The following is a 13343-nucleotide window of genomic DNA, read 5'->3' as shown; positions in this document are numbered from 1 at the left end:
ATGTATAGCATGACTCATTGAGAGTGTGTTCATAAGCATTCTAGTACAGACATGATTGATTACATGTGCATTTGCTAGTTGTTAACTCCATCAGATCATATCCTAATCACATGAGATGTACGTGTAACATGAGATGTGCGTGTATTTGTCTTGCGGATAGAACTAGCTAGATAGCGTGCTAGAGTGGACTACGTGGTGAGGCTACACTCCTTATAGGTACCATGCACCTTAGATTTAGCTGTTTGCATCGCATTATTGCCTGTTTAATTATTGCCTGAATGGATAGATTTCTTATTGAGTTACTCTAATCTACCCCTTGTTAGATTTGGCATGTTTTTTAAGTGATTCAAAAATGGACAGCAATGGTCTTACTTGAGCAATGGTCTTAGAATAACCCATTAAGAGGGAAACTAGAATTTAAACTAGAATTTTCTTTTTTGATTGTTAACAAGAAAGAAATAAGGCTCTTACTCTTCTTATTCCCCTCCTTGTTCACCTAGGATGCTTATGAAAGTATTAACTCCAACTTTTTGATCTTTAGATCTACTTTTTAGTAGCTTGGATAATGCATAATAGGGGACCCACATTGAGCCACTATTGTTGACTTTTGAGCCACTTGGATGTAACGGCCAAAAGATTAGATCCAAATGGATCCAACGACCAAAAAGTTGGAAGCACCAACTTTTTAGTACTCCTAAAGCATTTCAGCTGGGTTTTATCTGCCAATATATTAGCAACACAAAGAAAATTATTTATGAGGAATGTTAGATATTTCGAGTTGTAAATTAATTGCTGCATATCAACAATTTAAGCTATTATAATATTTAATAAAATTCTTAGATTCCAAATATTGCTCTCAGTTTTTCTCAATATTTGTATAAATTATTTTCATGTATCTTCTTCACAAATGCTAGAAACCTAAATAATTAAATCAAGATTTAAAAAACAATTTTAGTATGGTACAAAAAAACATCTAGCACCAAAACATTTCTATCATTTTAACAAACTTGAGGACAAACTATAATTTCATTCATTAACATTCAAAAAAAAAGCATTATACATGAACTATAATATTAAAAAAAAATATTACACCAATGTAAAAATATATTTAAAATTTGTTTTGTTTTTGTGCATTGCACGAATAAGTTGCTAGTTTTACTAATGTTATTCACTTTGAATTAATTGAATATAAACTTAGAGGGTTCATTGTAAAATTTTAAAAATTTAGATAGTAAATAAAAAAAAAATTAAAATTTAGATGGCTATTTACGCCCGGCCGAGAATGCGAAATAGTTCTTTGCTGATATTCCAGTAACACCTTTGTACCGAAAAGAGATGCAAAGATCAAATGCTCAAATGCTTACTTTAGCGCACCAAGTTGTGCAACTTCAGTAGAACTTCTATGCCATGCCAGAACATGATCTTTTTACACAAAACGATGGAATTTCCATACGAAGGAAACCCACCCTGAACAGCAAATGGAACAGTTTTTTAGATGCAGATTAATTATGCATCTACAACAAACAGCTGAAAAGAATAAAATACAAGTACTCCATCCTTTCGAACAATCGAACAAAGAGAGGGAGAAAACAATCATGTCCTTCTTTATCCCCATATACAGTGAGGTTTAGCGCAGCACGCGAGATCTCAAGCCAATCCACAACCCCAAAAAAGAAAAGGAAAAAACAAATTGATGATTACAAGTGATTTTACGAGCAAGTTCTTATTACCAGTAATTGCAGGAACTCAAGCAGGTTACTTAGAAAACCACATACTAGAGGCTTTCAAGAGAGAGTTTAAACAAATAATCGCCCTTTCGATCAACCACAACGAAACCATTACTCCACCATTGATATTTCTGCGGTGGGGGGCAAAAAAGGAAATAGAATGCTCTAATGTTCGCTCTTTCCCTTTGAGAAGAATCTGCTGAAACCCCGCCCATGTTTCTCTGGCAGAGGATTTGACACGGCAGCGGCGGATGGGCTTCGTGATGACCTGTGCTTTTGGCGCTTCGAGCTGATGGGCGAGTTCGAGAAGGGGCTTGATTCGGTATCAGAAGGGCTTTTTTGTACACTGCAGCCATTCCTGGGAGATTCAGCTCCTCTCTGAGTAATATTGGGAGATGCAGCATTTTCAAATTCATATTGGTCCGACGGCTGTTGGGAGTGAGTGGCTAGACGGAAAATGCTGCTGGGGCCTGGTTCATCTTCGAAATTATCATCGTCCATTTGGTACCGATTATTGTTGTTTGGGGAGGAACTCGTAGGCTCTGCAGGGGGGCGCAAGGCTTGCAACTGCCTGCCAAGGAGGAGGATGGTCTCCTGGCACTCCGCGAGCTTCTCAGCTGCAGCTGCTATCTCTGTCTCCTGTCATCGTGGTGTTTGTAAAGTTACCAGAAATTTTTAGGGGCTCCTTTATAATCCATATGTATATATCAAGTAATTTGCAATAGCTCTGGCTTCTGAAGTTACAGATCCTTACTAGGGGGTGAACCAAGACTAATTATTCGTTTTGGGTTGAATCTACATATGTTAACATATCAGTACGCAGATAAGACCGCGAAAGAAGGACAAAAGGGGACAAAAGAAAGCCAGAAGAAATCAATACTAGCTAAAGTTCAACTCGAGGAATAGAGGCAAGCCAGCAGTGTTAGGAAATAAAGAACCAAGACTATGTGAACTGGCAAACATTGATGACAGCAAAGCCACGTGTATAAATGAAGGATACTTCGACCGGAAGCAACCATGTGCCTTTCCAACTCATGTTTACTAATAACAACATTGGCGCCTAGACCATATCTTAAGTACTCACATAGTTGACTAAAACAAACCCAAATAGACTCGAGTCTGCGAAAATTCACGCGGACTCAGTAAAATCCAGTTGTAAGCTCGGATCAAATTTAAATCACAACCTTGGCAAGTTAATCAAAATCAATCCACTATTTGTTCCGCAAGCAAAATGATTTCTTACCCATCTACACGTTTGTAAAAAACATTGTCTTACATCATCTAGCTATTACATAGAATGATCACAATTTTGCACGGTTTTAAGCAAAGAGTCGAGAGGACTAGTCAACTCTCCCTCCAAAATAGGTAGGGGAATCAGAATCGGAAAATAGTTTACTACCATAATGTATGCCAGCAAGCCCCTCATCAAGAGTTGTGTGAGTTGAAAGAAATGAGTGAAAACAAGCTTTGATAAACTAATTAAGACATTCAGGGGATAAGCATTCATCATTCCGGCAAATGGATTGTATAGAAGCTCAGGAAATAAATGAAATCAAGATCATTCCACTCGATTTTAGTGATGATTATTTTTGCTGCTATACGTCCAAATTTTATTAGATTTATCCGGATTTTAACATCTTACCTGTTTCGACTTGATATCAATATCACCATCCACAGACATCGAATTCTTCTCGATCCTAGAATAAGTGGAAAAGTAAATAAGGAATCAAGAAGAGAGATGGAAAAAAAAAAACAATTTAACAATTAGATAAATAGAAAGAAAATAAAAATCAAGCACATGAAAAGCTAGATCAACAATGAAAGTTTGTTTTAGAAGATAACTTAAAAACCAACCTTTCCATCTGCTCCTGAAGATCTTTGTATTTGGCCAAATCTTCCTGATGGCTTTGCCTTTCTTCAAGAAGTTCGCTGGTCAGAGATTCCATTTTAGTCAGCAACGAGTTCAGTTCAGCTTCTAATTCTGATGTTCGTGATTCAAGCGATTTATACGACTCGGCCATGCACTTCAGTTGTGTGTCAGCTAAGCTGTTTGATTTCTCGCTGGCAGCTAATTGAGAATTAACCTCTGCCAAATTTTGCTCCATTTCACCCAACTGAAGCTTTGTATGTTCCAACATTTCATTACATTTTGCTAATTCTACCTCCATATTTTTCTTTTCATTTTTCAATTGCTCATAATCGTCAGGTGGACAATTCGGTACAGTACTCTTTAATTCGAAGCCAGAACCACTGGGCCCTTCAAATTCGGGATCAGAAGACGAATGGGGCATAAGTGAACAAAGTTCCGAATAATTCTCTTTCATTGGTTTTTCATGCACAGCCACTTTATTTTCCAGTAATGTTACCTTGTCCACGCAATCCAAATTATTGTTTTCACCTTCATTGGCTTTATCACTCGACATGATAAAATTCAGCTCACTGGTCTCAGATAAGACTTGGGATAGGGCAATTATAATGTCATATAAACTTTTCTCGTTAGAGAGCACTTTCTCAACTGATGTAGAAAACTGTTCTATTTTTTTGCAAAGTCCATTATAGTCCGAAGGCCTACCTTGAATTTCCATGGCTTCTTTACCAAGTAGTGTAACAAATTCATGAATTTGGGAAATAGCATTTCTTAATTCTTGATCTATCCCATCCTTAGTGCCATTCTCTAAATTACCACCTTCTTTCGATGGAGTTTCTCTTTCTGTAACTTCTTCCATCTCTTCATGACATTTTGAAGGTTCATAGCTGATGCAAGATTCAGAATTCTGGGGTAGCTCATCTTGAATATCCTTTAGAATAGATCTGATGTTCTCTAATACTTTGCCAACATCATTCTTCAGGTCTTGCGAGTCAAATGTAGAAGCTATTCTCGATTGAAGCTTCAAAAGTGGAGAACCAATTTGTTTTGGATTGGTAGAAGAAGATGGACTTTCGAAAGGAAGAGGAGGAATTGATTCTTTACCATTCTCGTCACTTTTCATGGCAACCATTAAAGCAGTAGAAGCATTCTCGGTTTTCATCTTGTCATTGGAATCAGCTGATAGACAAGCTAGTCTCTCCATCTCTAAAAAGTCATCCATAAGTTCCAAATGGTTTGAATTTTCAGTTTTATTGCCCTTTCCACCATATTTTTCCTTCTTGAACTGTGAAAGCTCGGATATTAAAGCAGTGGCCCAAGATTCTGAGCAACTTCCTTCATCATCCACACCATCCTCAGACATAGAGGTCAAACTCGGCGGGTTGCTCCCGTTCTGGCTTAATGGGCCATCAAATTGGATATCCATATTTGTACCTGATGGGCATTTCTGCTGGTTCAGGCCCACTAACTGCATTTCCAAGCTCCGGAGCTTGCTTGTCGTCTTAGCGCACATGTTTCTTGACGCCTGTAACTCGCTATTACGTTTGGATAATGCCTCTTTCAGTAACTTAGTTTCCTCCTCCATTGTTAGTAAACGAGCAGTTAGAAATTCATTCTCCTTTTGGAAATGATTTAAATTCTCCAAAGAAAAGTCAGGAGGTGGAGGTGAAGTAGGATGAGGGCTCGAACTCTTGGCAGGAGATCGACGCAATCTATTATTTTCACCAAAATCTCGACCCAGATTCTCAACTTCAAGCTTCATCTGTGCTATTGCAGCAGGCCCAGGCAACTTCTTGCGTACTAAGCCACGTAACCTTTGACACTCCGCTTCCAATTTTGAAATCTTCTTAACATCCTCTAAGTGCTGCTTGTTTGCCACGTCAGCAGATCTCATACTCATGTTCTTCTCCTCGTTGCGGATCTCCAGCTCCTTCGAGATAACATGAAGCTCGTACTTAAATGAGTTTATTTCCCGTTCGCTCGATTGAATAGAGCTCTTCAACAATTCGATCTCGGCTTCTGCTTGCGATTTCTCTTCACTGATTTTCATCAGCAAGTTTGAGCGTTCGTGAAGACTTCTCGATAGTGCGGCATTTTCAGCGGAAGCCCTGAGAAGCTCCTGCTCGAAATCAACTATTTTGGCTTCAAACTCAGCCTTAACTTTTTCCCACTGTTTGGTTTTAGCAAATACTACATCGTGCAGCTTTTGCTCACTCTCTTCTTTTACGTTCCTTATCTGTTTCATGCACTCCTTTAAAGCGCCATCAAGATGAGCTGATCGTTCTTCAGCCGCTAGCTTTGATAGTGTAACAGTTTCGAGTTGATGCTTTAGCACAGTGGCTTCTGCTTCTGCTTTCTCCCAACCTACAAGAAAAAGATTGGAGTACATAAAATATGTGATTATGCTAAAGTAGAAATCTTCCAAAAATGGTTAATTATTATGGAATTCAGTCCTAGCTTGACCCTTATTTTTAGTCGCTAAAGTATGCTCCCCATAGCATTTCAGCTCTACCATTGGCCTACCATCTAAAGGGAATGTCACCTTAGCGTCATCGTTAAAAAATCAAAATGTCAGAAAAAGGCCATGTCAGCTAACTGAAATAAGGATGCTGATATGGTGCCTTCTTAGACGATAGACTGAGAGGACTTTAATTGCTACATGTTACAAACTTCAGGGACTAAATTGCTAAATTGAAACTTTGAGAACTGTAATCAAAATAAGGGGCATTTTTCAACTAAATTTCTAAGAGACCCATAGTAAAATAAGTATAAATTATGCAAAGAATCTAAAATAACTGATTAACATGAAGTAAATGGTTGTCATACCTGAGACTGCTTCTTCAGCAACTTTAGCATGCTGCTTTACATGAGTTTCTTTGGTAGTCATCTCAGATTCTGCGGCAGAGAGTTTCTCATTTAAGACGCCGACCTTTTCATTTAAGATCTTCACCTGTTCTTCCAAATCAGTGAAATAAGCATATGTTTCTGGGGAAATCTGCACGTGACTAACAGTTTTAGAATTTTCCTGCAAATAAAGGATTGATTTTTGTCAAGTATTTGTCAAGAATGATATTATCATGATCTTCTGCAATCTATAGGAGGAATAAAGAAGAATATACAACAAAGGAGAGGTAGCACAAAAGCAATTGTACACTAGTAGGAAATTACGATAACTAAGTGAGATGAGTACGTTGAAAAGTAAGTAATGTTTAATATATTTGTATTAGACCACTTGGATGGAGTAAATTGGTAGCATGGAACTCCAAAAAGTCGAAAGAAGGGATGATTAATCCTGATATTTCATCTATAGTGGTTGAATAATTTAAATTCATCCTTTTCAGGTATAAATTCTGATTGATGCAACATAGTCCTAAACAAGAAAAGCGTGAAGGCCCCGCTGACAAAGAACTAAGTTAAAATGTAATTTGCCATCTAGTTCGGGATTAAGTTTGAGGAAGATAGGATAGGGCATTCCAATTTACTTAGTAGTAACATATTCCATATAAAACTAGATCCAACTAGTAGAGTAACTAAAAATGGTGAGGAACTAAATTGAATCAAGAAATTTACAGAAAAAAAGTTTTTGGCAAGCCAATTGTTAGCAACTAGCATCCTGCACTTAAGTTGCAATTGAAGTATAATGACTAGGAATTAAACGAAACTAGACTAATGTCCAATTACATAAAAAAAGACAAAAATTGAATGGTGTCTTAATCCAATCAAACTATTATACCACAGATAATAGCTCGGTTATGCAATGTGATTGGAAATGAGTAATGTTGTGCACATTCGAGTTGGTCGACAGTCATGAACATCAAAATTCAAGTGCTTCAAACACGTGAGAGCTTCTTTTACAGTTTACATATATATATTCCAGTATCAAATAAAAATATAGAAAAAGGAAAACTCATGATAAAGAAAGGGGGAAAAAAAAGAAAAAAAGATGACAGTAAAGAAAGTAGAATGCTGCCTAAGAAAATCACAAAAAGGTAATGAAACAGAGATCATCATCAACAGATGAGACAGAGATCACAACACTGTCAATGCAGTTACTGTTGCTTTATTGGTTAAACTTGTTATTTGTGCTTACAATAGTATATGAAATTGTATTCAGTCGCAGACCATTAGGTTAAGTGGCTCTCTCTAACATTCTTTTAACATTTAGAATAAAGTCTCTACTCTATTTCAAGCCCCCAAGTCCAATTAAAACAGTTGTACTATGCTCAAGGTCCTCCATTAAGGCCTTTCATATTGTGTGAATTAAATCTACAGTTCCTACCAATACAGTTTCTACCAATTAGCAGTGCAGAATTCCTGAATTTTCTAGCAAATCCAGTTTGTGTCGATTTCACATAAAGGAGCTTTCCAAGGAAGTCTTAAACCTGCTTATCAGCATTTTAGAATATTTAAACTTTTACATGTACATTTAAAGGCGATAGTATACTTTATTTCCATTCTTTGAGGATCATAAATAGAAGATTAAATACATTAAAGAAACACATGAAAGAAGATGCAGTTATTCTAGTAGCAAATCAACATAAAAACAGTTTCATTGAGAATCGAACATCTCAAATGAAGAATAGTGAAGAAGGATCTTATTGATCCTGGAAGATTAAGACGACATGAAAATAATTTGGATTATCATGCAAAGGGCATGTAAATGTTGTGTTAATAATCATAAATAGATAGCTCACTCATAACATGCCACGGAGCATAACTTAAAACTGAATATGTAAAGTGAGAGAAGAAAGGGGAGTAAGTAAATGATAGTGAGCAACTCCTTGATCAGATAAAAAACATACATATAAATCTGATCAGATGATGAAAGCAAACAAGAATCAGGTGAATGAATGGATAAGGGTTAAAATCGCTCCTAAAAGAAAGTAAAAAAGCAAACAAGCTAAGATAGATCTAAATTCTCAATAAGTAGCAGTAAGACTAATTCCATCAATAATGGAAAACAAATAAATACAAACAGTTGAATGACAGATTCTTGTGAAAATCCAGCCCACTAGCACTAATAACTTGTTGGGCCCTAACCAATGGCCCAAAATGCTTGAACATAGTTATTAATTCTAGTGTGTCCATCACATATATAACGCTCACATTCTACCACATAATCCGATGTGGGATTATTGGGGTGCAACATGCTCCCTCTGTTTAGGCCTGACATTCTCGACAGCCCGGCCCCAATCACATACATAGCTCAAGATTCACCAGGCGGTGTAAGACTCATCTCACACTACCGGCTAGTAATCTAGCTTTGACACCAACTGTAACGATCCGACCCACCAACACTACTAACTTGTTGGGCCCAAATCACTAGCCCAAAATGCTTAACCCAGTTATTAGTCCTAATATGCCCATCACATATATAACCCTCACATTCTCCTGCATAATCCAATATGGACTACTGAGGTGTCACATTTCTGGCCTTCCAGTCGCTAATATCCAGGATAATGATCCTAAAGTAATGACAAACAAATAACAACAAGCAGTTAGATGATAGATTTTTGTCCTTTCGATCCCCAATAACATGGATAATGATCCTCAACAAAAGATGCTGACTTCCATGACAAAAATACCAAAGGATTACATGACCCAAATGCAAGGTATTATGATTTTAGCACTTAAAGACAATATCAGGGGCAGTTTTATTAGCAAACAAGACAGCAAACCTTTGCATGATCTGAAAGTGAGTATTATACAAATGGAGGATTGCACTGATGCAGTCAAATTAAAATATCCTTAGTTTAATTACCCTTAACAAGTTAAACTAGAGAGAATTTTTACAACAAGTAAATTGGCTGAAGAAAGTTGATATGATGAACGGTGTGTCCCTCTTTTTTCAAAATGAAGTTTTAACCAACAATCCTAATGATCATTGAAGCAAATATTGATGATCTCAAACTCCTGAAATGCAGTTTTTAGAACAGAAAAGGCTAAACAAGGTAAAATAGAAAGACAACAGGCAATGGAAGATAGCGAAAAAGGCACAACACACTACAATCAGGAAAAACTACATTTCAATCAAAGGTGAATGAACCTGATCTGCTTGGTTGCCATCCAAACTAGGTAAAGTTGCATTCAATGAATCTGCTGTAGATGCTTTCTCAGAAGATTTCTTCTTCCATGGCCAGCGGCGATCCATTTTAAACTTATATCTCTCACGAAATGAGCTGAAAATTTGAAATCATTTTCATCATTATCAGATTTTTTTTTAAAAAAAAAAGGTTGACTAGGAATACAAAGAAAAAATAGAAGTAATTACTGATTCTGAAAAATAGAGCAAGAGATGTTGGAAAAAGAACAGCCAATAATAGTTTGAAGTTTATCCTAAACAGAGCGAATGCAGTAGACATCATAACTAGAAAGCGATTTCCTAAAAGAACAAAATACAGTCAACTAGTAAAGGGAATTACAGTGAAAATTACTGGAGAACTTTAGCACCCAAAATAAGTTTCTTATGTTGGAGTTTGACTTCAAATTTGTTCAAGTTTAAAAAAACAGTCCATATATATCTAAAAGAGAATACTTACATCCAGCTAGGATAAATAAAATTCAACTGCAAGATAAAATTAGGTAGATAAAAATATGTATCATCAGGTAGAATACAGCCTTCAAAAAACCCCAGTAATCAATTGAAGTAAAACCCAAGACAAAGAAGGAACAAGACAGCTAAATGACATGCACAAGTAAAGCATCCCTACCTAACCAACATATACCAACACTAATAAGTATTTAGAACTATTTCATGGTAACCCACAAAAGCTATCAGTATTGAGATCCAGTCCATATCGCAATACAAGCCAAAAGAACTCAACAACAATAGCCATTAAAGAAGTACCTAAAAGAGTCGATATGGCGCAAAGTAGTTGTGGATGTAAAGAATGGTGGGGCATGGATTATTAAGACCCACAGAGAGGCAAATTAAGTGATTATAGGTTGTGATTGGAAACATCCATTAACCACTCCAATATGGAGAGTGTACCACATGAAGGAAGAAATTCTTACATTCATAAGATGCATCAAACATGTACTAGAGAGGTAAAAAAAGAACTCCAATGGTGAAAAGATGCATCTGAAGATTTGCAACCTAAATTCATAAATTAAATATTTAACTGGAATAAGATGAAAAATAAGATGTTATTATGAATGAGCCAAATAAATTATTCATATTTGTTACGAGTGGCACCTGCAACCAATTTTATACCCGTTTTGCTTCCACTCTAAATAACAATTATGACGGATGAAATAAAAAACGAAAAAAATAAAAATAAAAGATCCGAATAAGCCAAACCTCACTTGATTTTTTTTTTTTTTTTGAAAAAAAAGGGGCATGCAATAAAAACAAAAGCTAAAATCGGCAAGTCAACAAACAGATTGAGTGCATTGATCGCAATCGCTTGAAAGCCAAATTACATAAGAAAACCGACTCCAACAACACTTAATTGTGGGAGAAAAGCTTTAAAAAAAAGAAAAAAAGAAAAAAAAAATCCAAGTATTCAAAGGAAACACAGCATAGACTCTGTGAATTGGAGAAGGTCCAACTAACAATATAACCGCAGAATCGAAGCAAAATACGAGATAAAAACTAGAGAAAACGATTAAAAACTAAGGCGAGAACAAAATTTAGCAACATTTCACTTAATCGATCCAAAACCCAATCGCAAGATTCCAACTTGACGATGCCCTGGAAAGAAAAACCCATAAAAATCCCCTTTTTTTAGCTACAAACAGCTTGAAATGACAGAGAGAAAGAGAGGCGTAAGGACTCATCCATGGCGGTAGCTTACTATATCAAATGCGGAATCAAAACCGGGGATTTGAGCGGCGGATCTCGCTGCTGGGGTTTGTGGATTTCACCCACGAGAGTGGATCCTCTTATTCCACTACTTAGTTCGAACACACCACTGTAGAGAGAGAGAGAGAGAGAGAGAGAGAGAGAAAGAGAGAGAGGAGGGGTGGGAGGGGTAGTTATTGCTCTCCTCTGCGCAAGCTACGGCCTACTTCTCTCTTCCTATTACTGCCTCGGTTGTACCCTGCGCTGTCCACTTCGGGAAGAGAGAAGAGGAGGAGAGAGAAAGAGAGAGAGAGCAATGGAGGAGAGAGAAAGTGGAGTGAGAGAGGAGAGAGAGAGAGAGAGAGAGGGGGGTGGGGAAAGATATAGATTCATTTCCCACGCAATATANGGGGAGGGGGTGGGAAGAGAAAAGCAAAAATACACCAGCGTTAGGTGGAGGCACATAAAAGCTTCGGGTGTAGCAAAGGATCCAAAGATGCCCCCCCCCTACCCCACTTATTATTATACTTTTATTATTTTATTTAAGTGTAGTTTGTTTTTTTAATTTAATTTTTATTAAAGGTGAAATTGAGTTTTGTTATTATGTTTTGTTTTTTTTGGTTGAGTGAGTATACAAGTTAGTAGTTAGTATAAAAGGGTGCATGCCAGTTTGAGAAGGCCTTCCTTAATTCTTCATGGCTTTAACTTTTAGTTTTAAAATTTATAATTATTTAATTTCATTTTAGATTATTGAAAATTAAATTAAAATTTTATGACAATTAACTACTTCATCAGTTCTCACTGGTTTATAATCTATATATAAAAAAAAATGAAAAATTACTAAAACTTATAACTTAATTTGGCTTAATTTTAAGTTACATAATAGAAAAAGAAAAAATCTACAAAGAACCCCTGAACTTTAGCTGGTTTGTAAACAAACGTTTAAATTTTTAATTTTGACAGTTAGACTCCTTAACTTTATCAAATAGTTAAATAGATCCATCTCTTTAATCAAAATTATCGGTCACATAATTTTTTTTTTTTTTTTTATTACCATATGTATTGTATATAGTTTTTATAAAGCTTCTAAACACAAAACAAGAAATAAATATTTTTTTTTTATAATTCTAACGTGTAAAAAAATATTAAAGAATAAAAGTTTGTTTTCAACTACTTTTCTATCATCAAAATTAATTATCAGATCAACTAGAAAAGAATCAAAAAATTTTTATATTTTACAGTTTTGTAGGATTATACGAAAGATATATATTTGATCAAAATGATGGTGTCACTAGTAAGTTCTACTGAGAAAGAGATTTATTAAATTAATTGAGAATGTTTAGAAAATATAATTGTCAAAATTAAAAAAAAAAAAAAAAAAACTAAAGTTCATGTGGTCTCTATACATTTTACCTTAAAAATGAATAAGTTAAAGTTAAAGGATTAATTGAAAATGGATAAGTGGTATAGTTTAAATGTCCCATGGTTGAGGGGGTTCTATGTAAATATTAACCTTTTAAATCCTAGGTCTACATGAGGACAACCCGAAGTAGGTTGTAATCCAATTACCATCCCAATCTCATACCTTTCTCTTCTTTACTAATCTAATTAACACTTTTTAAAATAAAAAAAAATTTCTACTACTAAAATCAAAAGGGATAGTAATTAAATCTTATATTCCTTGGATGAGAGATTGTAGGGATTAAAATCCAATGGGATTGTAGGGATTAATTATAATATACACTCTTTGGTGGTAAATTTAGCATTTCTCTTTGAAACCTAGTGTGCTTTTTTTTTTTTTTTTCTCCAACAATATTGTCTTTACACCTAGCAATTAACTATATGATTTACACATTAGTCTTTAGATGGCCGGGATCTATTTACTAGTCTTATCAATTTTTGTTCAACTAAAAATTAAAAAAAATTAAATCCTGACACCCGTTTGGTTCGGGGATAAAGTGAGGAT

At 35.6% G+C, this 13343-nt stretch overlaps 1 protein-coding gene across 1 annotated transcript; it reads right to left on the bottom strand.

The window, feature by feature from the left end:
* On the bottom strand, positions 1388-11742 carry LOC109713906 (filament-like plant protein 4). The gene is made up of 6 exons (XM_020238189.1): positions 11391-11742; positions 9641-9773; positions 6421-6619; positions 3582-5958; positions 3370-3424; positions 1388-2366 (listed from the first exon to the last, which is right to left on the bottom strand). Exons 2-6 carry the CDS (start codon positions 9743-9745, stop codon positions 1893-1895), a joined length of 3210 nt encoding a protein of 1069 aa, XP_020093778.1. The 5' UTR covers positions 9746-9773; positions 11391-11742; the 3' UTR covers positions 1388-1892.

Source organism: Ananas comosus, linkage group 8, assembly GCF_001540865.1.
Source record: "Ananas comosus cultivar F153 linkage group 8, ASM154086v1, whole genome shotgun sequence".
NCBI classification, from domain to species: domain Eukaryota; kingdom Viridiplantae; phylum Streptophyta; class Magnoliopsida; order Poales; family Bromeliaceae; genus Ananas; species Ananas comosus.
Note: the sequence above shows the minus strand (reverse complement) of the source record. Positions and strands in the feature narration are given on the sequence as shown.

What these genes read in the sequence shown, in the direction of transcription:
- LOC109713906 (XM_020238189.1), bottom strand. Translation starts at nt 9,745, where the DNA reads ATGGATCGCCGCTGGCCATGGAAGAAGAAATCTTCTGAGAAAGCATCT. An exon ending in TGCTGAAGAAGCAGTCTCAG is followed by an intron (nt 5,959 to 6,420) that starts GTATGACAACCA and finishes TTTTTCTTGTAG; the next exon opens with GTTGGGAGAAAGCAGAAGCA. An exon ending in TTGATATCAAGTCGAAACAG is followed by an intron (nt 2,367 to 3,369) that starts GTAAGATGTTAA and finishes CCACGATGACAG; the next exon opens with GAGACAGAGATAGCAGCTGC.